At 46.3% G+C, this 24,609-nt stretch overlaps 4 protein-coding genes across 4 annotated transcripts in view; 1 reads left to right on the forward strand and 3 right to left on the reverse strand.

Moving 5' to 3' along the window:
- Nucleotides 1-8,753, forward strand: part of LOC111957109 (centrosomal protein of 164 kDa) — a 17,053-nt gene extending 8,300 nt beyond the window's left edge. Inside the window, exons 10-30 of the mRNA XM_070436790.1 lie at nucleotides 471-527; nucleotides 667-744; nucleotides 983-1,056; nucleotides 1,459-1,588; nucleotides 1,678-1,889; nucleotides 2,094-2,225; nucleotides 2,533-2,728; nucleotides 2,922-3,005; nucleotides 3,198-3,320; nucleotides 3,496-3,639; nucleotides 3,713-3,796; nucleotides 3,942-4,010; nucleotides 4,093-4,352; nucleotides 4,679-4,867; nucleotides 4,983-5,181; nucleotides 5,367-5,474; nucleotides 6,613-6,727; nucleotides 6,970-7,269; nucleotides 7,435-7,507; nucleotides 7,634-7,756; nucleotides 7,844-8,753. Coding sequence (XP_070292891.1) covers nucleotides 471-527; nucleotides 667-744; nucleotides 983-1,056; nucleotides 1,459-1,588; nucleotides 1,678-1,889; nucleotides 2,094-2,225; nucleotides 2,533-2,728; nucleotides 2,922-3,005; nucleotides 3,198-3,320; nucleotides 3,496-3,639; nucleotides 3,713-3,796; nucleotides 3,942-4,010; nucleotides 4,093-4,352; nucleotides 4,679-4,867; nucleotides 4,983-5,181; nucleotides 5,367-5,474; nucleotides 6,613-6,727; nucleotides 6,970-7,269; nucleotides 7,435-7,507; nucleotides 7,634-7,756; nucleotides 7,844-7,940 — 2,847 coding nt within the window. The 3' untranslated portion in view covers nucleotides 7,941-8,753. The remainder of the gene's footprint in view (nucleotides 1-470; nucleotides 528-666; nucleotides 745-982; nucleotides 1,057-1,458; nucleotides 1,589-1,677; nucleotides 1,890-2,093; nucleotides 2,226-2,532; nucleotides 2,729-2,921; nucleotides 3,006-3,197; nucleotides 3,321-3,495; nucleotides 3,640-3,712; nucleotides 3,797-3,941; nucleotides 4,011-4,092; nucleotides 4,353-4,678; nucleotides 4,868-4,982; nucleotides 5,182-5,366; nucleotides 5,475-6,612; nucleotides 6,728-6,969; nucleotides 7,270-7,434; nucleotides 7,508-7,633; nucleotides 7,757-7,843) is intronic.
- LOC111960359 (apolipoprotein A-I-2) overlaps nucleotides 1-24,609 on the reverse strand; it is a 75,913-nt gene that overhangs the window by 19,124 nt on the left and 32,180 nt on the right. The gene's annotated exons all lie outside the window — the stretch shown is intronic.
- LOC111957120 (SID1 transmembrane family member 2-like) overlaps nucleotides 9,051-24,609 on the reverse strand; it is a 40,381-nt gene continuing 24,822 nt past the window's right edge. Inside the window, 8 exon segments of the mRNA XM_070436795.1 lie at nucleotides 9,051-9,748; nucleotides 11,488-11,601; nucleotides 11,981-12,091; nucleotides 13,064-13,169; nucleotides 13,803-13,849; nucleotides 14,429-14,505; nucleotides 14,983-15,043; nucleotides 15,045-15,092. Of these exon segments, the coding sequence (XP_070292896.1) occupies nucleotides 9,686-9,748; nucleotides 11,488-11,601; nucleotides 11,981-12,091; nucleotides 13,064-13,169; nucleotides 13,803-13,849; nucleotides 14,429-14,505; nucleotides 14,983-15,043; nucleotides 15,045-15,092 (627 nt within the window). The 3' untranslated portion in view covers nucleotides 9,051-9,685.
- Nucleotides 20,946-22,673, reverse strand: LOC139023465 (SID1 transmembrane family member 2-like). The gene is made up of 6 exons (XM_070436667.1): nucleotides 22,670-22,673; nucleotides 22,483-22,545; nucleotides 21,932-22,050; nucleotides 21,500-21,573; nucleotides 21,207-21,275; nucleotides 20,946-21,019 (listed from the first exon to the last, which is right to left on the reverse strand). The coding sequence occupies exons 1-5, from the start codon at nucleotides 22,671-22,673 to the stop codon at nucleotides 21,260-21,262; spliced, it is 276 nt and encodes a 91-aa protein (XP_070292768.1). The 3' UTR covers nucleotides 20,946-21,019; nucleotides 21,207-21,259.

The raw sequence follows: 24,609 nt of genomic DNA on the forward strand, positions 1-24,609 counted from the left end.
AGGCAGCCCCATCCTCTCAGCCAGCCCTCGAGGCGGCCCCATCCTCTCACCAGCCCCCAAGGCAGCCCCATCCTCTTATACAGCCCCCAAGGCAGCCGGTCCTCTCAGTCCAAACTTGCAGTGCTGTAGCCTGTGTTTCTCTGTCTCTACTGCCTGCTTGACCAGCCCTGTGCTTGTGTGGTAGAGTCTCACTATTTGCCTCTTGTCTGCCCAAGRTTTGCTGATCAAACCAATGGGATGGCTGCTCTGTGCTGTTGACTAGTGTATTGTCCCTTTTCTGCTGTACTTGCTTTGTCCTGCTACGAGAGCCTTCACAATCGCTGTGTGTCGCTGAGAATGGCAGTATGCATCCATGTTTTCTATCTATCTGTGTGTGAGTGCATGTGTGTGTCTGTGTGTGTGTGTGTACGGTGTTGAGGTGATACGGTGGCACTATGCTTCATGTCAGTGACTGAGTGTGTTTACATCAGCAGTCGGAGGCCAGCGAGCACATGGAGGTGGCATCCTCCTCCACTGAGGACCTCAAGGTACTTTATTATGAATTAAGATCATGTCCCAGTAGATAGCCCTGTAGAATAGAGGCTTTATAATGTGACATTTAAACAGATATTATCAAGGGGTGTGTTGAGTAAAGGCAAACAGTGTTGTGTTCCATTTTCCCTTTAGTCTGGTTTTGGCTCCAAGTTGTCAGAGAAAGTCCTGGCCCTGAAGGATCTCTCCCCTGCTGTTAGTCCACTCCTGCAGGTACCACGCTCTCTCCATCTCTTCCTCACCTTTCTTTTTCTCCCTCGCTCGCCCCTCTTCACCTCCTTCCTCCTCAGCTACACTCTCTCTCCTCAGTCACAGTGGTTCTCTGGCTGTAGAGTCTGTAGGCACTGTTTGTACCGTTGTTTTATTTTGAGAGTGAACACTCACATCATGCCATGTAGAGTTATGTTAGCCTTTGCTATTCACCTTTTTAAAAAGTCTGTATTTTCCCCAGGACAAAGTGGGGATAGTGAAAGTCAGTGCGGAGGAGGAGAAGGAACGGAGGAAGAGGGCAGAAGCTGCAGAGAGGTTGGCAGACAAGCCTTTCTGATAAATGCCCATATTTCAGTGAAGTGTCCTCTCTGAACTCAAACACACGTTGTGATACAAGCATATTGTCAGTCATTGGTGCAGTAGTCTGTTTCGCACAAAGATCTGCAAGTCTAGACTGAGCAAATCATTGATGTGTGTGTGGACTCCGTGTGCGTGTGTGGTGACTGCGTGTGCTCTCCTCTCCTCTCCCCTTCTTCCTGCTTGCCTCTCCCTCTTCCTCTCTCTTCTCTCTCCTCGCTCCTCTCGCTCTCTCTCTCATCTCTCTGTCTCTCTCTTCTCTCTCTCTCCTCTCTCTCTCCCTCTCTCTCTCTCTTCTCTCCCCCATTCCCTCTTCTCCACTCTCTCTCTTCCCTCCTTCCCTCCTCCCAAACTCTGCAGGCGTCTCCATTGTGCAGGCAGGGAGGATCCAGTGATGGAGGACAGGCCCCCCACCAGCCCAGTGAATCCCAGCAGACCACAGGGTCCTCCCACTGGAGCCGGAACCCCGGGGGGGGCCGTCCGGTCCGAGGTGCGCGCCGCCACCAGCCGGGGGCCGGGTGGGGGTCCAGCGGCCTGACACCTCCAGAGGCCGCCTAGTTAGGAGCCCCGCACACCCAGTACAGGAGAGCCCCCGAGCAGGGGGAGGACAGCAGAAGGGCCCAGAGAGGAGAGGAGAAGGAGAGGAGGGAGACTGAGAGGGAGATAGAGGAGGAGAAGGAGCGTGCGCTGCGGGAGAGGCAGGAGAAGGTGCGCCTCCTTCAGGAGGAGCTGAGGCGGGAGGAGGAAGAGGAGGAACAGAGGCTGAAGGAGGAGAGCGAGGAGAGGGTCAGGTAGGCATCCAAGCAGCAGGCCACGGAGTGGTCAACCTCCCTAAATCTCCACTAATGTCCACTTTTATAGTAGTATTTGTGAGCTGTGATGCTCCCTGTGATTGTGAGAGGATATGACTCAGTGTTGATGCTTAGGGCTGTGTGACAGTGCTGGTTATCTCACCCGCTGCTGTGTGTGTGTTCTGGTCCTGACCGGTCTTCCAGGAGCCTGAGGGAGAGGCTCCAGAGTAAGGGGAGGGAAGAGGAGAGCAGGCCGAGTGTGGAGTCTGAAAGCAGGCTACTGGAGCTGAGGGAGATGGCCCGGAGGGAGAGAGAGAACCAGCAACGCAACATCAGGTGACTCATCTCTCTACTATTCATCCATCTGCATAAGCACACAAACACACACACACATTCATATGACAGCAATCTCCCTGGAGTGCTCCACTGACCATTAGATCACATGCTCAGCGACCCTAGCTGTATTAATATGACACTGCTTCACATAACTGTTCTGTGCTTAGGCGATACTGTTCTTTCTACACATACAGTAGGTATAGAAATACCGCTCGGTCACTGGGAAAAAAACAAGACAAAAAAAGATTCGCGCTAGAAATGATTGTGTGTGCTTGCTATGTTCGTGTGTGTGTGTTGTTTTCATCAGGGAGGAGGGCGAGGCGATGCTGAGAGAGCTGCGTGCCACCCTGGAGGCGGAGACAGAGGCGGAGCGAGAGAGGATAGAGGCCCAGAGGAGGCGGGACCTGGAGCGACTGAGGGAGGAGTCAGAGGAGAAGCTCCATGCGGAGAAGCGGAGACTGCTTGGGGAGCGGGAGGAGCAACTCAGCTCCCTCAAACAGGAGGTGAGAGAGGGGGAGGTAGGAGAGGAGCTGGGAGAGTGGGAGGGGGGAGATATAGGAGAGGGGCCTTCCAATACACACGTGTACTCGAAATAACTGAAATTGTTTTTGTGAGGGAAATACATGGAGTGAGTCTAGGATAGGGTGTGTGTCACACGGGTGATGGTTGAAGACAGTGTGTTGTTGTGTTCCTTAGGGGAMAAGCAGTGCCAGTGAGAGGTGGAGGGAGTTGAAGAGCCCTCGTAGCCCAGAGCAGCATCTAGCAGAGTACCAAAGAGAGGTGATAGAACACACACACACACACACACACACACACACACACACACACACACACTACTTCCCACCTTTGATACACAAAACCATAGCCCTCATCTCCCTGACTGCAGATACACATATTACCAGTATGTCAGTCTAAACCCTATAGAGCGTTGTGACATTATGAATCCCTCCCACTGACTGTGACTTGGTCCAGTTGGGAGACGTGCTCCAGGAAGTGAGGGAGGAAGTGCAGCGTGACCACGCCAGGAAGCTGGGGCAGCTCAAAGACGACCACCACAGAGAACTCAGCTCTATCAGAGAGAGTCATCTGGATCAGGTGAGACCCAGTTCAAAGGTCACAGCTTCTCGTAACCTGCCTGCTGCTACTGTCATTGTTGCTTTGGCTGTTGCCTCTGCACTGTTGTCCCTACATGTAATGCTGCAGTTACATATTGTGGAAATTAACTCCTGATCTATTTGTGTGTCTGTCTGTGTGTGCTTTTGTCCTCCAGGAGGCTGTCCAAAAGGAACAGTTGCTGTGTGTCCTGCAGGAGGAGAGGGATCGCCTGCTGGCCGCACACAGTGCCCAGCTGGAGAGACTCCGTACACAGCTAGACTCCCAGCTCTGCAAGACCCGCCAGACACACACACGCAAGGTGAGGACAGAGAGACACACACACACACACGAACACACACATGTATCATCTCTAAACACCTGTCATCCCTCAGGAGGTAGAGATTCAGGAGCTGGGGGACAGGCTGGAGRTGAGGGCCAGGGAACTGAAGAGCCAGGAGACAATACTGAAGACCCAGGTAATCAGTCACTGTTGCACTGATATGTGTCTGCGTCACTATCTGGAACACTTAGGGATGGCCTCGGCTTTGGAAAGGAATGAACTGTGTATGTGTGTGGTTGGCCGCTGTTGATTAAAGGACATATCCACTTGCCACTGTTCAGGGAGCGAATTTGAAGAAGAGGAGGCAGCAGCTTGGGGATGAAGAGGATGAGATAGACAGAGGAATTGAGGTGAGGATTCATCGTCATCACCACCACCACCACCACCGCGGTCTTCATCGTGCTGTAGATGTTAAGCCTGTGATGTTTTCAGGCTCTGCCTGGAGTCATGCAGGAGAGAGATGGACTGAGAGGGGATCTGGAGCGGGTGGAAGGACAGAGGGACAGGGCGAGCCAGGAGGCGGAGAGAGGGCGGGAGGACAGGACCAAAGCGAGAGAGGAGTTGGAGAGAATGAGGGAGGAGAGGGACAAAGCGAGAGAGGAGAGCAGGAGGATGAAGGAGGAGCGGGACTGGCTGGAGAGCAAGGTGGAGCTGCTGCAGGAGCGCTGTGATCGGCTGGGCCGCAGAGTCAGGTACACAGACACACCAGTTGAGGCTGCTGCTGGGAGGAGTACGGCTCATAATAGTGGCCGGAATCGAGTGAATGCAATGGTATCAAACACATGGTTTTCAGCCATTATTATGAGCCGTCCTCCCCTCAGCAGCCTCCACTGAAACACACACACACACCTGGCCCGTTAGTTGGGGTCAACCTCCGTTCACACTTTCATTGACACCTTGCAGCTGACAGTAGCATGTCTTCCAGACTTAGTGGGAGACTTCAATTGTAGCTTGCCAGACTATTGAGCTCTTTCTCAAGCGGTACTTTCTCAGGGACAAACACATGATTCTATTGCAGTGATCTGGAGCAGAGTGAGATCAAGAGGCCTTCTACTAGACTGGACAGAACAGAGGAGGAGGAGAGGAAGAAGGAGAAGGATAGCGAGGCAGCGCCCTCTGCTGGACGGGAGAAAGTGCTGCATGTGGAACACCTGAAAGAACCTCCTCTCTCCCCCATCTCCAGAGACAGCGAGAGCAGCTTGGACGAGTATGTGTGTGTGTGTGTGTGAGAGAGAGCATGCATGCATGTTGCACCTTTCTATCCTGACTAACTTCTATGTGGTGTGTGTGTGTGTGTTTCTCTCTTCCTGTCCTTCTCCCAGCTTGCATCAGTATATCTCCTCTGAGGGCCTGTCCCTGCAGAAGGCCCGGCGCTTCCTGGAGAGGGAGAGTGGTCGTCTGAGTGAGAGACAGGCAGCGCTGCAGGCAGCGCAGGCCCTGTCCAGCTCCTCTCAGTACCCCAACACCACCACGCACGCCCAGGCCACACAGGAGATGTACAGGAACCTGCAGCAGGTACGTGTAAGTGTGACTCCCTTCCTTATCCCTTATAGACTCCTACACCCTGCCCTAGCGCCCTTGTGTTGAACATTCATGAAGTGAGAGAGTATGCTTGACCTCCGTGTGTAACTGTCCCTGGATCGTCTCTCGCTCTCTTTCCCTCCCTTTCTCTGTCGCTCTCTTTCGTTTCCGCTTGTCTTCCTCAGGAGGCCAGTGACGTGGAGGAGTTGAGGGTGACTGTGCAGAGGGGGAACTCGCTGCTACGCAGGAAAGAGGAGAGGCTGCAACAGCTAGAGAGCTCCGTAGCTGAAGAGGTGCCTTAGTACTACACCATAACACGTTTATATACCACGTATCCTGCCCCCTGTACACCACCTGTACTACATACCATGCCCATAACGTTATACATACTTCAGTAGATTGCTAATAAACAACACACTATACAATGAGGGGACAAAACATTAAGGACACCTGCTCTTTCRACGACACAGACTGGTCAGGTGAATCCAGGTGAAAGCTATGATCCCTTGTTGATGTCACCTGTTAAGTCCACTTTAATGAAGGGGAGGAGACGGGTTAAAGAAGGATTTTTAAGCCTTGAGACATGGATTGTGTATGTGTGCCATTCAGAGGGTGAATGGGCAAGACTAAAGATTTAAGTTCCTTTTGAATGGGGTATGGTGGTAGGTGCCAGGCGCACCAGTTTGAGTGTGTCAAGAATCGGGCTCCCGATTGGCGCAGCGGTCTAAGGCATGGTATCTCGGTACAAGAGGCGTCACTACAGTCTCTGGTTCGAATCCAGYCTGTATCACATCTGGCCGTGATTGGGAGTCCCATTGGCACAGCGTCGTCCAGGTTTGGCCGGGGTAGGCCGTCATTGTAAATAAGAATTTGTTCTTAACTGACTTGCCTAGTTAAATAAAGGTTAAATAAAAAGAACTGTAACGCTGCTGGGTTTTTCACGCTCAACAGTTTTCTTTGTGTACTAAGAATGGTCCACCACCCAAAGGACATCCAGCCAACTTGACAACTGTGAGAATCATTGGAGTCAACATGGGCCAGCATCCCTGTGGAACGCTTTCGACACTTTGTGGAGTCCATGCCCCGACGAACTGAGGCTGTTTTCAACTAAAAGGGGGGTGCGACTCAATATTAGGAAGGTGTTCCTAATGTTTTGTACACATACATATTTTGTATGCATTACATGCATTACACATGCATATTTTTGTATGCATTTACATGGCGTTTTGGTCATTTAGCAGACAGTCCTATCCAGAGTGACTTACAGTCAGTGTGTTCAACTTAAGGTAGCTAGCTAAGCCAATCGTTGTTGGTAAAACGTTCCTCAATAAAGCAGTTATCAGCTAAATCATTGTAAATCAAGTGTTCGTGTTAGAAAGTACAAAAGTATGGAGTTTTTTTTCTTCTTTTCTCTTGCTTTCCCTTGCCCAGGTCTCCCATCATCACTACTATGATGACCAGGGCAGACTGGCTGCTGATAGGAAGGTGACCTTTGATGTGACTGAATCGGATATGAGCAGCGTCAGCAACGGCCATGATGGCCCAGGTGAGAGAGACACACATACGTGAATATCCATTCCTTACACACTCATAACAGGCCTGCACTCCTCTGCTGCCATGTTATTTATACTCTCTCCCCCTTCATCGTTTCTCCTTTTTTCCCCTTTCACCCTCCTTCCTTCCTTCCCTCTTTCACACCTCGTCCCTTGCTTTTCTACCTATGTCTTCTTCTTTTCCGACATTCGCTCCCTTTCTCTCTTCCTCTCTCTTCCCCTCTCTCCTCTCCAGGTGGGGAGCCCACAGTGCCAGCTAAGGTGCAGCACTTAGCCGAGTCGCTCCAGCACATCTCTGGCCAGCTCAACACAGTCCTGGGGGCTCTGGGCTCTCTGACTCAACGCCAGACCCCTTACCAGCCTCTCCCACTACCTCTGTCCCTCTCCCAGCCCCGAACCCCCACCTCAATGCCTCTTTCACAGCTCTCCATGCCTCTGTCTGGGCCCTCCTGGGCGTGGGCCCCTCACAGCACCTCCACCCAACCACGGGATTCTGAGGACCTGCTCAACAGCCGCTGGGCCAAGCTCTTCCCTGGTACATTTCAACCAAAGAGATCCAATATCATATATGTTATATTAAATATGTGTTCTATTTAGTTCTGTGGACTGAAGAACTCTCCGTTCAGGGTTGTCTGTGTACTTTCAGGTAGGGGAAGTTGTTGGTTTAACGAGACTACACTTCTCTTTGTCCCTTCTATAGGGGCTCCTATTGAGTCCATAGCCACCAGTTCCTTGAGGACCAATGCACTTTATTCAGGGTACAGTCCTGCAAGGTAAATATGAAAATAACAAACATGAAAATGTAAAAAAATAAAAATAGACTGTCACTCATCCCTTTTCACAGTAGTCTTATCTTGTAGAAGGAAGGTACTACAGAAATGTGTGTTTGTGTGTGTTAGTGAGCAGGCTCGTAGTCTGTCCTCCATGCAGCCTAAGGCAGTGGAGATGGATGGCCAGAGGCTTCAGGGTCTGATCGACGGCAACAAGAGATGGCTGGAGACACGCAGGAAAGACCCCAGTGTGTATCCTTCTGTTAACATGCTCACACACCACCACTTATAATGGAGCTTGGTTCAATCTTGTACATTTCCTAAACAGGRTTTCATCAGACCTCTGTTCACACGTTATCGGACCCCCCCAACTATGAGTGGACTGGTCCAGCTGAGCCTGGATGACAACAACCAGATTAAAGTGTACCATTACTAAAGGGGGGTGGGGAAGGGAGAAGTTACATACGGAGCAAGGATCAACACAAGCAGATAAAGCTGTATTGTTACTGAAAAAGGGCTAAGGACAGGGGTGCGTTTTTAAAAATTCACTTTTAATGCAGGAATCCCTCTAGCTCTGGTCCAGGGCGTTACTAGAGGAACCGCCCTCGACTGTGTGTGGACCAAAGGAACGCACTAACGCCCTGGACCAGAGCTAGGATTCCCCAACAACCAAATTTCCATATCAGATTACTGTAAGAAACATTTTAGAGACATCTGACCTCCAGTGAACTTCGTCCTCAGGTTTAGCTGTGATTGTGTGACAGAAGAGAGGACACTAGGGCTGTTTCAGTGGTCTCTGTAATTTCATTCCATTGGCATGCAAGGTTGAATAGCTTGGGAGTATGGAGACAATAGCCCCGTAGTCAACAAATCACTTTGTTTCCCAATTTCTTTGCCTCTAGCTATTTAAATGTTTCTAAAGCAGAATGCATAGCTGTTACATATTCAATAGGTGCTTCACTTTATTGGGAGAGACATCTCAAGGTTTATGAGAGCGATACCGTTGATATCTTAAATTTATAAGCGACTAAAGATCATGGTATCAGGTTGTATAAGAGATGTTGTAATTCTGCTGTATGAGAAGTTCAAGCCATACCATAATAACCACTACAAGGGCAGGACAACTTGTGAAGCATTCAGTCTGTATGAAATTCTGGTAAGAGAGACACTCTTTCAGTGTGTTTACTGTGCAGATAGATGTGTGGAATTTTTACAGTATTTTTATAAATATAAAGTGGTGTATATTGTCCATGTCAAGCTTTCATTCTTTTTCATGCAACAGCTTTTCAATATTTCATTTGTCTGCATTAAAGTAATCACCAGGGTTGTATTCATTGGGACACCCAACGGAAAGTGTTAACTTTTGCAACGAAAATGTGAATTTCTTGGACAAGTTCAGGTAGTCTTTCCCTGATTGCCAATTATCTTCCATTTGGTGCCTAATGAACACAACCCAAGTTTGGATTTCCTTTTCCTCCTGCTTGTCAGTAACTTAAAATACAAAACCTAGAGACAGATTATACTACTGAATACTAAAGATTACACCTTTATCATTGTGGACAAACTTTATTCAGTAACTGTTCCATCACATAGTCCCAAGTTTTCTTATCCTACAGTGCAAAATATATTTTCCTCACCAGCTAAGGACATAGTTAGTAATTACTACACAATCATTGATCTCTCAGGAACATCTGGGACAGATCCATCTGGCGTACAGTATCCGACTGAGCCATAGAAATAAATACAGACCACATGATTAGAACATTAAAGGCCAACGAGAGACTGGACATGAGGTGTGTTCTCACAGGCACACAGACTATACATGTTTAAATGCATTGATGGAGTTGCAAGTCAGTAATGATGCAATATAAAATAAATTACATTCYAACTGTTAACATCTTTATCCGCAATAAGAAAACACGACGGCCACAGTAATATCGGATGGCAGTAAGGAGAAATGTCAGCATGTCTTGGTGAACCAGACTCATTGATTGGCACGCCAAGTGTCCATACAGATTCCAACTTGGGGGAGGGCGCACCATCCTTCCCCAACTCTTTGATTGGCTGAGAGATGCCCAGCCCGCCTGCAGTCAGGGAGACAAAGCCATTGGGTGTGTCAGTTGCCACCGTGTCACTATTGGCCAGCGAGAAACGTTAAGGCGGAGCCAGAGAGTTGCTTTCTCAGAAGACGAAAATCTTGTCTCTCTGGACGTTGTCCAAGTCATCGTCCATGGTGAGGAGAACCTGGCAGAAAYCAGAGGAGTCAGTCACTATCTGAGATGTTACTATCTGGGTATGTATGGGTCAGGAATGGGAGGTCTTCATCAATGCTCAYCCACTAATGATTTCCTATTGCTAAATGACGTGCGCAATAACCATGTCCATGGTGTGAAATCTGTGTATTCCCCTCCATTTTATAACACAGTCGTGGCAAAAAGTTGAGAATGACARAAATATTAATTTTCACAAAGTCTGCTGCCTCAGTGTCTTWAGATATTTTTGTCAGATGTTACTYTGGAATACTGAAGTATAATTACAAGCATTTCATWAGTGTCAAAGGCTTTTATTGACAATTARATGAAGTTGATGCAAAGAGTCAATATTTGCAGTGTTGACCCTTCTTTTTCAAAACCTCTGCAATCCGCCCTGGCATGCTGTCAATTAACTTCTGGGCCACATCCTGACTGGTGGRAGCCCATTCTTGCATAATCAATGCTTGGAGTTTGTCAGAATTTGTGGGMTTTTGTTTGTCCACCCGCCTCTTGAGGATTGACTACAAGATTAAGGCCTGAGGAGTTTCCTAGCCATGGACCCAAAATATCAATGTTTTGTTCCCCGAGCCACTTAGTTATCACTTTTGCCTTATGGCAAGGTGCTCCATCATGCTGGAAAAGGCATTGTTCGTCACCAAACTGTTCCTGGATGGTTGGGGAGAAGTTGCTCTCAGAGGATGTGTTGGTCCATTCTTTATTCATGGCTGTGTTCTTAGCAAAATTGTGAGTGAGCACACTCCCGTTGGCTGAGAAGCAACCCACACATGAATGGTCTCAGGATGCTTTACTGTTGGCATAGCACAGGACTGATGTAGCGTCACCTTGTTTCTCCGATGCCCCAAACAATGGAAGAGGGATTCATCAGAGAAAAGACTTTACCCAGTCTCAGCAGTCCAATCCTGTACTTTGCAGAATATCAGTCTGTCCCTGATGTTTTTCCTGGAGAGAAGTGGCTCTTTGCTGCCCTTCTTGAACCAGGCCATCCTACAAAAGTCTTTCACCTCACTGTGCGGCAGATGCACTCACACCTGCCTGCTGCATTCCAGAGCAAGCTCTGTACTGTGTGGCCCGATCCGCAGCCGAATCAACTTTAGGAGACGGTCCTGCGGTTTGCTAGACTTTCTTGGGCCCCTGAAGCCTTCACAACAATTGAACCGCTCTCCTGAAGTCTTGATGATCTGATAAATGGTTGATTTAGGTGCAATCTTACTGTCAGCAATATCCTTGCTTGTGAAGCCCTTTTTGTGCAAAGCAATGATGACGGCACGTGTTCCTTGCAGTAACCATGGTACAGAGGAAGAACATATGATTCCAGCACACCCTCCTTTTGAGCTTCCATCTGTTATTCACAAACTCAATCAGCATGACAGAGTGATCTCCAGCCTTGTCCTCGTCAACACTCACACCTGTGTTAACCAGAGAATCACTAACATAATGTCAGCTGGTCCTTTTGTGGCAGGGCTGAAAGGCAGTGGAAATGTTTTTMGGGGATTCWGTTAATTTGCATGGCAAAGAGGGACTTTGCAATTCATCTGATCACTCTTCATAACATTCTGGAGTATATGCAAATTGCCATCATACAAACTGATGCAGCAGACGTTGTGAAAATTAATATTTGTGTCATTCTCAAAACTTTTGGCCACGACTGTACTATGAAATGAGTGTCGCATGGCCCTCCCCAGAGGCGTGCACACACACACACACACTCACCAGGAAGGAACCGAACATGGCAATGGAAGACAGGAAGTGCCAGATGTCGTGGTCGTCGAAGAAGGAGAGCACGATGCAATCACGGTTGTGTTCCCGGGACTCGGCGGGGGTTTTCTATGGCAGGAGAGAGGGGACAAAGCCGTCAGTGCCACAGTGACCGGTGAATGTTGGGGTTATGTGACCATGACATGTGATGTGTAAACATGTAGTGTGCGAGCGTGTGATGTTTTCAAGTGTGGTACTACAGATACCATGAGCCTCATAAGACAGGGGTTCCCAAACCTCTCCTCAGGGACCCCCGGAACATTCACAATTGTGTTGTACACCTGAACTAGCATACCTGATTCAACTTACCTACACAGACAAGTGTTTGATTAATCAGGTGTGCTAGCTCTGGAACCGTTTGAATACATGGAACGGCTGGGGGCCCCCGAAGAGGGGCGTGTAAGGCTGACGTGTGGTGGAAGCCACTGATCTGTAAGGCTGTGCTGACCTGCCAGGTACTGAGGCCCTGGAAGAAGAAGAAGAGAGCGAAGCCCCACACCACGGCTGTGAAGAGGATACACACCATGGCCATGCACTGGATCCTCTCACCGCTACGGAGCTACACACACATTCACAGAAACACAACATCTGTGATTGTACACCCCGGAACATGTTCTACGTTGTTTCATGTGTCAGATGTGCACTTTCTATATATACACAATACTGTTAGAATATGGCAACAGTCAAACGAAGCACATTTAAGTAGAACGTCTGTTGCTAAGAGCCAGAGTCATTGATGATTTAAAATCATTCTTTCATTCCCATGGTGAGTCTAAAACCATACAAATACATTGACATTTTATCATAATTGAATAGAGCATGTTTCGAACTGAGAATGTTTGGTTGTTAGGTGCCAATGTTGATTTGGAACTCAGTTTGTGGCAACAACCTCAAGACTAGAAGTGTGACTGCTTTCGAAGACTGATCCATTTCTCAATAATGAGCGACTACATCRAGCGACTTGTCCAGGGTATACCATGGATGGCATCATGGACAGCACAGCTGGAGGTGGGTGGCCTGGGTCTGTGGGAGTACGAGCAGTACTGGACAAACCAGCTCAGCCACATGGCCATGCTCGTTGAGCACAGCCAGCAACTGCCTGAGCAGGAGCAGAGCCYTCTGGTCGACTTGTACAGGGAGGTGAGGCGCTGTTTTCTCTTTTACAGAGTGACAGTGAGAGACACCCTGAACATCATACACCATGAGAGGACTAAGGCGTTGGCATGGTGAGGAGTGACGAGCAGTGGCTCTTTGATGATGAGGAGATGGAGGAAACTGGAAGCTATTCTAAGGGTGTTAGGAGCTGCAGAGATGAACTTATTGTCTGCCTCAATCACACATCTTTATTTTGTAGTAGCAGAAGTTAAGATTTATTATCCATTTTTTTTAAACCCTTAGCCTACAATTTCTTAAAACAATTCCATATGCTAGCTTAGACCCCATATGCTAGCTTAGACCCCATATGCTAGCTTAGACCCCATATGCTAGCTTAGACCCCATATGCTAGCTTAGACCCCCCACACACACACACCTTCATGATGATGTAGAAGGCAAAGTAGAGTAGCAAGTTGCAGATGGCGATGGCCAGCAGGTAAGAGGCAAAGTCATTGGGTGTCTTTAGTAGCCCATAGGCAGCCCTGGACAGACAGAACACAACAACACAATGTATGTCAGTGATGAGTTGTCTACTCTACTCAAGTCTCCACCCCATAGTTGTGGGTGTGTAATGACTGTTCTACAGAGTAAATGGATACCTTGCCTCATCAGGCGGAGTGAGTCGCAATAAATCACATTGACAGAAAGGGACATACATGAATCACTTAAAGTAGGTGTGAAACACCTTTGATAAAGAACACTGCATGATGATGTCAAACAATGTACAGACCTGCCATCTTAATTTGACCCCATTTCTCACAGCAGGAAAAAAAATCATTCAGCAACAGGAAATGTGAATTATTACGTCGATTATAATTAATGGACATTTTTGTAGGGGTTGATACATTTCTTGCTAGGGCAAATCAAGTCTGGCATTTTAAATCGGAAATTACAAACTTTAGAAGCCTTTTTAAACCCTAATACACTAGAATTTGCATTTCAAGCTGCGCAGGAAAATTCTCTGCGACAACAGAGTGATCAAATGAAGATACCAGATCTGTACCTTGCAAACCTGACCGAAAAATAAAWAATAAAWAAATGTGTCACATATAAAGAACACTGCAGTAAAGGCAGTCCAGTCAGAATAAGATAGAGTGAATGAAGAAAATACTCACAGAGACCAGTTCACTATGTTTCCCATCACCAGCAGAACCATTCGGTCCTAACACAGCATGAGAGAGAGAAACGTTTACTTGTAGATTTGTGAATCTTTCGTAACATTAGAGTCTCCATACAGTGTGTGTATGTACAGTATACCAATGACTGTATATATGAATGGGACAAAGCCATCGATCACGCGACACCATTCATTCCTATGTAAATACTCAATAGTGTATTGAAGCCAAATGAAGTCGGTTAAGATGGCGTCTCATGGAGACATAAGATACGCAGTTTGAGCTACTCCAGGAAGTGACGTTGCAGCCTAGCTCAGTGCTTCCCCCCCCCCCCTCCTCTCATTGAGTAACTCAAGTTGAAGGCCAACCGGGCGACAGAAGGCTGCAATTAGAAACTAAATTAAACTTACTCTGTGTGGGATTGAAAAATAATCAGTTCAAGGACATACATCTGGTTTGTTAGAAGCAATTATTGGTAGATTGACCACTAGGATTGCCATTTTTCCATTCACTATAATGGGGGGTTCCGGTTTTATGCAAACAATGCCTGCAGTATCGCGGTCGGCCTTGAACTTCCGTGTCTTCAATGAGAGGGGGCAGTAGTTCCCCCCCTGATGTATACTCACAATATACATGGGGCCACTGCACTGGCGGATACAGTCGGTGTAGATCACATACACAATCCTGCGCAGGATGCCAGAATCTGAAACACAAACAAATAGAATAGACTGACACCTGTCCTTAGCCCTGTAACTTTCCTAGCCCTTACTCCTAGGTTACTGTCTGTCTTCGGGGTCATTTTTCCTAGCCCCTACTCCTAGGTTCCTGTCTGTCTTCGGGGTCATTTTTACTAGCCCCTACTCCTAGGTTACTGTCTTCTTCGGGGTCATTTTGACTAGCCCCTACTCTAGGTTCCTTGTCTGTCTTCGCGGGTCATTTTACTAGCCCCTACTCCTAGGTTACTGTCTGGTCTTCGGGGTCATTTTTCCTAGCCCCCTACTCCTAGGTTACTGTTGTCTTCGGGGTCATTTTCCTAGCCACTGTGCTTCTGCCTCTGCATTGCTTGCTCTATGTGGTTTTGGGATGGGTAAAGTAAAGTAAAGCACTTGTTGACAATTGCTAATGTAAAAAGGGCTTTTAAAAATAACAAATAAATACATGTGATTGATTGATTCCTTACTCAGTCTCCAGCGACCCATGTAGTAGAGCTGGGTGCTGAGCAGCATGGGGCCCAGGATGTGCGAGGACAGAGAAGACGATCCAGAACACCATGTTGCCCTCCCCGAACACCTGAACACAACACACCAGGTAGACACACCATCATCAGGATACATCAGGAATTTGACACTTGCTGAATGATGATTCTATAGGTTTGTGTATTGTCAGAGTCTACAGTTCAAATCAAAGTTTATTTGTCACGTTGCGCCGAATACAACAGGTGTAGTTAGACCTTACAGTGAAATGCTTACTTACAGGCCCTAACCAACAGCTGCATTTTTAGTAAAAAAAAAAAAGGGTATTAGTGAACAATAGATAGTAAGAAATATACATGAAAAAAACAGTAGCGAGGTATCATATATACAGTAGCGAGCTATTACATATATACAGTGCGAGGCTATATACATAGTAGCGAGGCTATATACAATATACATTAGCTAGGTATATACATATATACAGTAGCGAGGCTATATACATATATACAGTAGCGAGGCTATATACAATAGTAGCGGGCTATATACCATATTACGTACAGGCTATATAAGTAGCGAGGCTAATCTATACAGTAGACGATAGGCTACATAACAGTAGCGAGGCTATATACGTAGCGAGGGCTTATATATACCAGAGCGAGGCTATATACAGTAGCGAGGCTATATACATATATACAGTAACGAAAGGCTATATTTTTCAGTACATATACAGTAGCGAGGCTTATCATATATACAGTAGCGAGGCTATATACAGTAGCGAGGCTAATCAATATACATAGCGAGGCTAATATACAGTAGCGAGGCAGTTCATATATACAGTAAGGCTAACATAGGAGGCTATATACAGCACCAGTTAGTCGGGCTGATTGAGGCAGTATGTACATGTAGGTATGGTTAAAGTGCCTATGCATATGATGAAACAGAGAGTGCAGTAGCGTAAGGGGGTTGGCGGGTGGTGGAAGGCGGGACACAATGCAGATAGCCCGGGTAGTCAATGTGCGGGGACCGGTTAGTCGGGCTAATTGAGGTAGTATGTACATGAATGTATAGTTGGGTGTTTGTAGTGTTTTGTCTGTCAGTCTGCCTGTCGTGTGTGTCTGCGCTCCTAGGTCACTCACCACTCCTAGCACAGAGAAGAAGATGACAGCAGCCAGACAGGCGTAGGCAGTGTAAGCGCTGGCATTGATATCTGGGTGTCTTTCTGGTACAGCTTTAACACACACAGCCCAGCGATCATATACATGAAGGAGGTGTCTGACAGACAGGAGACAGAGGAGGAAAGGGAGACATTAATGACGTTTCTTACAGTACAGAATACCTTACAGTACAGTTATTGTGAGTAGCCCGAGTCCCAGATCTGTTGTTGTGTTGTCCTGGAGTCACAGCAATGTAGTTGGGCAAGACAGAATGAACCGATCTGGGACTTAGCTGATTGAGAAAGCCATCTATTAAGGATTTGTGTTGCAGTATCTTCCGGATCTCCCAATAATCCAACCGTGACATTAGTCTCTTAGTCTCACCGAACTGGAAGTTGGTGTAGTTGGGGCAGACGTGGTAGCAGGCACTCAGCAGCCCCTCCATCATCAGAGCTGTGCCCATGGCGTAGAACAGCCCAAAGTGCTTAGGGATGCCACACTCCTGCATACAGGGAGGGAGGGAGAGACAGAGGCTCAGAATTACAGTATATCATTGTCACTAGCTTGGTTTCCTTTCCAATTGGTGACAGATTTTCATGGCAAACATACAAAAAATGTGCATAAAAACAAAAAAACAAACAATAGGCACATTTGCCACCAGAGATCTGTTTCCATCAAATGGACTTGTGTATAAAAAAGGCTGTGTGATGTTGTAGAGAAAAGAGAAACATATGACCAGCCAATGTTCATTTCTCTAGAGGTTATTTAAGTAGCTGTGTTTCACAGCGGTGTATGACCTGACAAAAGATCCAACTCAGATGGAAACGTTGTCTTTATTGTGCTTCTGATTAATCACCCTGGGAGTATGCGTTTAAATTCCAATGTACAGAATAAAAAATACAAGTTAAATGGTTTCCATCACATTTTCAACTCTACTGATGGTTTGTCACTAAATAAATACGTTATATAGGGAATTATGCCATTATGGTCTTGGCACGAGCACTCTTAGCCACAGTGCGGGTGTAGCCTACATGAGATTTATGGACAAAAGAGCGAGAATTTTTACTTGTCAAACGGCAGTCAAGCATCGATCACTCCTTCACCAGAATAAGACATATATTGGAAAGGAGCCTCAAGCTAAATCACCACCCGGTGAAATTCATAACTTCCTTAATCTGTAGCCTAATAAACCCCTTGCTTTCCTAATCATAGTGGGAGGACCACACAACATATCACTGCATGACTCGATATTGATGGTTATTTTATCATATTTGCGCAGAAAGGTGTTTCCCCGCAATTTCTCGCATAATTAATTTTACCTACACAAAACCCACCTTGTCTAGCGTATTTAGTTTAGTCGCCATTGGAAAGTTTACTGACAAATTTGCTGTTTCCATCAGGCATGTCGTCAAATGTTCTATACGACCTGTACTTTACGCACATAAAAAGTTGGGATGGAAACCTGGTTACTGATATGGAACGTTCCATAGTGTGTAGGAATCTCATCTGGACAAAACCCTCATGTCAACATCATGGGTGTTCATTTCATGTTCTAATTGTTTATCACACTGCTATAATACCCTACCTGTACCAGGGGTTGGTTTTAGAGCAGGGGTGTTCAAAGTTCAATGGACGGAGGGCCAAATAAAAAATTTAGCTACAAGCGAGGGCGGAACTGTATCCGAATGTTTCATTGAAATTTTTTTAAATGACGCATAAGGTCCTAGTGAACCTAATTTGAAACCTACTGAAAACCTAACCAAAATATTCCAATGATATCAGATAAATAAAGCAATATTTTCTATATGGCTCTGTCAGTAATCTTTATTTTCAACAGACACAAAACGACAAATTTCCTTTAATAAATATCCCCATAACATGAACATTTAAATGAAAAAGAAACCGGTATTTCAAGGCACCATCAAGTAGCCTATATTTTTTCTATTTTAGCAAAAAGTGAGGCTAAATTTACTTTCAAAGAAAAAAAACAATAATAGCAATTTTCTAATCATCCACTTCATACTGAAATATTTTTAAAAATATAATTGGATTGAAATACAATAATAATAAAGTGCAAAAATCTATTAATCAAAACAACAACTTTGTTTTAAGGAGAAGTAAACATGCAGGAAAACAAAATATTAAACCTTTAACTTGTTAAACTTGAACTGGAGTAAAAACTCTAAATGATGTTGAGTTGTCACAGTAAGTGTTCACTTGTTTGAGGTTTGAGGGTGTACTTGGTGGTGTCCCATCTTATTCCACAAGTTCATACAATGTTCGGGGAAGGCTCTGGAGCTGAGGAAAAATCCTCAGAATTGAGTGGAGGTGTTTCAGCCAGTAAGTCGGACTTCTGTGTGATGTTTTGTTCAGGTTAACAAAGAAACAAGTTGTTCACACAGGTATGTGCTGCCAAACATAGACAACGTTTGAGCCAGCCTGGGATGCGCAGCTGGGCATATTGTGTTCGGGGAGGAAACGGGCGAACTCCGCAGCACCCATGCCGCATATTTTGCCCTCAGTGCCATTCATTGCATGGAGTCAATCAACTTCACATTTGGAGGTTGTTGGTGAGCTTTCCACGTCAACAGCAAATGGCTTTACCCGACAGTTCCAACCTGCTTTTTTTGTGCTTCAAAGTCAGCAAATCGGCGTCGAAAGTCAGCGGGCAGCATACCTATTTTATCAGCCAACTGTCGCTCCAGTGGGGAAACGCATGGAGAGAGCTTCTCTTTCATGGTCTGGCAGCTGGGAAAAGTGGCCCTCAAATTTTCTTTCCGCATCTGCGTCTCCCACAGAGTCAGTTTGGTTTTAAAATGCCTTCACTGTCACTGCTACATTATCAGAGATGACATGATTGCCCGACCCTGACAGCCCTGCAAGTTCATTGCATTTCAGATTGACTCGTAATGTCACACAGAAAAGCCTTTCACACCAGAAAACATTCGTCTCGGAGTTGTTGTTGTGTCTTTCCCTTTGCTTTCCAAGAACAGACAAAATTCCTCACGAAGCTCGAAACATCTTTGAAGCACCTTTCCCTGGCTTTAGCCATCGCACCTCCTGTGTGATTAGGCAATCACCAGTCGTTTTCTAACCTCCGTCAGAAATGCCTTGAACTGGCGGTGATTCCAAAAACCTTTGGCTCTGATAAACGTTAACTGTGCGCCGTGATTTGCTCATTACATGCTCCATTTTTTCCAAGGCTTTACCGCACAACGCCTTCCTGGTGTATGATACAAATGATAAGCTGTCAGCCTCACCTTGTCGCGTTTTCTCTTTGCATCTTTCCCGTATCTTCGCCCACCAGTCGCTCCTGTGTCCACACATCGCAGTGCTCCGTGTCGGGCTTTGTCAAACCACCGGTTTTTCCCAAGGCAGCTCCATTCTCATTTACACATTTGACACGCTCTTCATACAAGATCATGCCCCCGTAGTTGTGCCATGCATACGGACGTTAAAAGCCAAAAACTCCTCTGTCACGCTTAGGCTGAGTCCAACTCCGCGGATGAAAATTGACAACTGGCAAATGTCAGAAATGTCGGTGCTCTTCATCCACAGCAAGAATATGCATGAAATTCTTTTCCCTTTTTTCACAAGCTGCTCTTTTTAGATTGATGGACAACTGTCTACTCTCTCGGCAATGGTGTTTCTGCTCAGACTCACATTTTAAAAAGAGTTGCCTTTTTTCTGGGCAAACTTCGTTTCACAAACTTAATCATGCAGTTTTGATTTTGAAAATCCCCTCCGTAAATGGCCGGCTGATAGCGATCTCTTTCTGCCAAATAAACTGGCCTTGACGCAGCTGGCCTTTGTGATTTGGTCCTTTTTGAACAGAGCCTGTCGAGAATTTGAGCCTCGTTTTTAATTCCTCTGCCTTTTGTAGGCCTTGAGTCCCATGTCCATTTCTTGTTTTTGTCCGCCGTGTTTCGTCATAATGTCGTCTCAAGGATATACTCTTTCAGTACCGCCACACTTTCTCCACACAGAAGACACACAGGTTTTCCAGCTACCTCCGTGAACATATACTCCGACTCCCACCCTTGTTGAAACCCCCGGTTCTCAGTGGTTCCACCTTTTCCGTTTTTGCCATTTTTGATGGGTATCTGAAAGTAAATTTTACTGTGATGCTTGGTACGACTGGCTGTGCCAATAAATATTGAAATGAAGCAGTGCCTACTGCTCGGTGCGTCACCGTTTGCATTGTGGAAATTTGTAGTATTGGTGCGTGTAAAAGATCTGCGGGCTGCCGGCTTGCTGCGGTCCTGCGGGCCGGTTCTAATAATAAATCACGAATCAAGTCCCAGGGGCCGTAAAAAACCTTCTCCGGGGCCGATGTGGCCCGCGGCTTGACTCTGACATATGTGGTTTAGCAGGTTTGTGTTGCCACCCTTGGAACACATTACTGTCCCTAGAGCAGCGGTTCATCCCCCAGGTCCACCACTCTCACACTCTGTACGTGTATCCCCGTCGATTTCTACCCGTCACATACTCTAATCTACACCTGCAATAAAACAATTAACAATACAAATACCCCCCAAAATATACAAAAGCACCGTCTCAGTTTGATCTCTCACCAGTGCGTTGAGGTCGTTGCGGTCCAGTGCTCTGCTGTGGATTGATGTCTCTCTGCAGCACGATGAGCAAGAAAGAGGAGGCCAGCATCACGTAACCAAGGTTACTCAGTATGTTGTTGAAGGCACTGCCACACCGAGGGTATGAGAATGGATGTCATGATGATACAAGTCATACATTACAGCACAGCCATATATGCGTTTTCCCTTATGACACACACACACCTCAGATTCCCCAGGGGGTGTGCACAACAGGAAGTTGTAGTAGCAGATGTCCTGATTCCTGTCACGTTGACAACCTGGAGGAGACAGGAACATGTCAACAATCAACACACTAGCCACCACCACGTGTGGATTCTACAGTCATATCTACTCACCGAAGGCAATTCCTTGACAAATGCACACGTTATAACGCTGTTATAATGAGCTATAACTTGTATAATAGTAAATCTGCAGTTGGAGTGTGAGTGAGGTAGCACACAGTACCGTTTGATAAGTGATGACCAGCTGGATGACAGGGGAGGGCGTAGAACCACAACCTAGGTGACAATATTCCTGAGGAGAGCAACACTGACATACTGCCATGACACTGACAGTGTACAATTGCTAATCCCACTGATACAAAACAAAGCTACTCTCCTATCCAAAGAGGCAACTGATCACTAGCTAAGTTGTTATCATGCATTTGACTAGAGTACTGATAGACTGGAGGATGCCATAGGGGTCATAAAACCCAGCATTGATGTACAGATTTTGAGCAAACTCTCCGTCCCACTCACCAGAAGTAGATCTGGTACTTTTTACTCAGAACCCTCTTGTCTTTGCGAGCGAGTTCCGACACACACAGGTACTTCTGCAAAAGGACAAGTGACCACAAGAGTTTCATTGGGAGGGAAAAAGTAAACCAAAAACAACAGAAGATGAGTATAATATTGAGTGATGCACAGGGAGAGAGGTAGAGGGAGGGAGGGGAGGAGGGCGTGTAAGAGGGGTAGAATAGAGGAGAGAGTAGAGGGGGGGGTGGAGGAGGTAGAGGAGGGAGGAGGCAGAGTAGAGGAGGAGGGAGAGGGCGTGGGAGGAGGGGTAGAATAGAGGAGAGGCTAGAGGGGGGAGTGGAGGAGAGGTAGAGGAGGAGGGTGAGGAGAGGTATGAGGGGAATGGAGGAGGGATGAAGGAGAGTAGAGGGGGAATGGAGGAGTGATGGGTCAGACCTTGGTGCGGACGACTGTTCTGTCCGAGTCGATGTCGGCCAACGTGTCATAGTCATCCTCCTCTATAGAGCTCGAAGACTCATGTCGACCACGACCCGCTACGCTCTCCAATGAACGCTCTGAGAGACAGAGGAGAGAGAGATGGAGAGAAAGTGAGCGAGAGCAAGAGAGAGAGAAACAGTAAGTTTGTCATTGACTCAGGGTTATATTTCTCAATTTGATAGTTATTGGTTTTACAGCTTAAGATAATTTTTTATGATTTGGGACGTATTCAATAGATTTGGTGATTCTGGCCCAATGACGCATTCGTGTAATTACAAAATGTATAATTTAAAGTCATCCTCAACATTCCATGCATTATCTCTGCATACAGTCAAACATGATCGTTACCATATGTGATCGTTTTGGTTGAGGTCTCCATCTGTGGTCATCAGAGCATTAAATTACATCAAAGGTATATAGACCTTGAACATATTCTGAAGTGATTGACATGTGGTGATTATACAGTGAAGGGATGCAATTGGCTGGCTGGCTCACGCAGTGAGGGTCACCAATGCGGATGGCTACGTGGTGGATGGCAGTTAAGAATGGTCTGCGTTTCAAGATCTCCTGTCCTGATAAACAAAACACAGATAAACCAATAAGAAACAAGAGCACTCCGCAGCCCTCCAATCAAGAGCCAGTTTTGTGGTGAAAATGCTGTGCAACATAAATTGAAGACGGATTTTGTGCCATGACCCATGTGGTATTTGCACATCGGAGTGTGTGTGTGTGTATTACATCTATATTTAGTCATCCTGCTCCATACCCATGTATCTGTAGTTGCATCTGATGCTATGCTGTCTGTGATGGCCTCTGAGCTCAACGTGCTGGCATTGTCCACTGTAGAAACAATAGCAAGAGAAAACAACATTAAAGAGTGCTTGAAGTGTTAAGTACTTCACTTTGGCTGTGTCCCAATTATCTTTCCTTCCTCCCAAGGTTGCGCTTGTTCACTTCCTTTCACTGATTTGAAAGGAAATGGACTGGTAAAAGAAATATGGAGAAAAGTGCAGCTTCCAAGACTCCCCCAATCCAATGCTTTAGATCTTCGTGGGGGAAGTAGTGAAGGAGTGCACATTAACGAGGAGACTCATGTGAAACAAAGCAATGAGACACACAAACAGACCCTAGTAGAACAGTGAAAGCCCGGTTCATCCTTCAGTTAGCTACAGTGATTGACAATATTTCACTCAAAACGTTTCAAATATCGTCACACTTGTAAAGTAAATGAGCACACACACACACACACACACACACACACCACACACACACCACACCACACACACACACACACACACACACACACACAACAAACACACACACCACACACCAACACACACACACACACACTCACCAAAGGAGCCCGTATTCATAGGGGAGACTGGAGTCACACCTGGCTTTCCTGTGGAAACAGGTAGAAATAATGTCACATAAAACACACACCAAACACATGTCACTATAGAGTTAGTAGTCTACACTCTACCACAGCATCTAGATGAATGGTTAGTTAGGAGGACACACCATGCCCTGTGGGTTCAGAGGTTTGAAAAGTGAGGCAAGGGTTAATACCAAGGGTGCCCTAGGGGGTGAGTCCAATGGGAGATGAAGAGTGACTATTGAAAACAGAAGTCCTTTTCAGTCAGACTCCCATTGGAACCAAACCACCGTAACCATCATTTCACTCCAAAGCATGACCATGGACAAGTGTTTGTGACTGCACTGGACAGTGCTGTGTCAGGCAACTCAGGAAGTAAACTGAAATTCCAATTCAATAATTTAAAAAAGGGGCTTTTATTTTCAATGACTTTTCAATAAACTGAGGAAGTTATATTTATTTCCAAATGTTTTTCCATATTTTAAATTGGAAATCACTTCCAGAATGGACCCCGACAGGTAATCCAATTAAGCCATGCATGAGGATGATGATTCCCTCATCCACCCAGATGATAAGCCGTCCATCCTCCACTGATGACATCATACTGGTGATAATGACCTGAGGTGGGTGTGTAATAATTTATACAGCATGCACGAAGGGTAATAAGTAGTGTGAAACTGTGGGAGAAGCTCAGTCACAGGCAATATATCACTACTCCAACATTCTTACCCATAGAGAGGCTGAGCCAAAGTTTAGCCATGGGGAGAAAGAAAAACAGACAAATTCAAAATACAACTTAAAGAGAAATAGACCAGTAATCCTTCGTCTGATGGGGCAACTATTAAATGGTACGCATTCCTTCTACAACTCATTTTTCAATCTTAAATACAGAGTTACAGAGTTGGTTCTCTCCCCTCTTCCCTGACACCCCTCTGAAAAGAAATAGAATGGAGTGTGTCCATGTAGTGGTCGTTGCTGGGATACCTGTCTCCGGGCCGACATGTCCGCTGGGTTCAGAACCCCTCCCTCCTCCTGTGCATCCTGACCAGAAAAAGACCCAGAGAGAGACACTTGAGTCCAAAGCCTCTATATGACCGTGTATGAAATAGATGTTACTTACTGTTACGACAGTGGGCGATCGACAGACCTCTTGTTCTCCACACAGGCCACCAGGAAGGTGAGCAGGGTAACGAGGAGAGGAAGATTGCCCCAAGGCCAGAATAGCATGCCCATCACGTACACATCCGCTATCTCTCTCCTG

The sequence above is a fragment of the Salvelinus sp. IW2-2015 genome, linkage group LG4p (genome assembly GCF_002910315.2).
Source record: "Salvelinus sp. IW2-2015 linkage group LG4p, ASM291031v2, whole genome shotgun sequence".
Classification (NCBI taxonomy): domain Eukaryota; kingdom Metazoa; phylum Chordata; class Actinopteri; order Salmoniformes; family Salmonidae; genus Salvelinus; species Salvelinus sp. IW2-2015.

Excerpts from the sequence above, each read along its gene's own strand:
- LOC139023465 (XM_070436667.1), bottom strand. Across the intron at positions 22,051-22,482 it reads CCACGTAGCCATCCGCATTG|AGCGTTCATTGGAGAGCGTA; the intron begins GTGACCCTCACT and ends TCTGTCTCTCAG. Across the intron at positions 21,574-21,931 it reads GAACAGTCGTCCGCACCAAG|AAGTACCTGTGTGTGTCGGA; the intron begins GTCTGACCCATC and ends GTCCTTTTGCAG.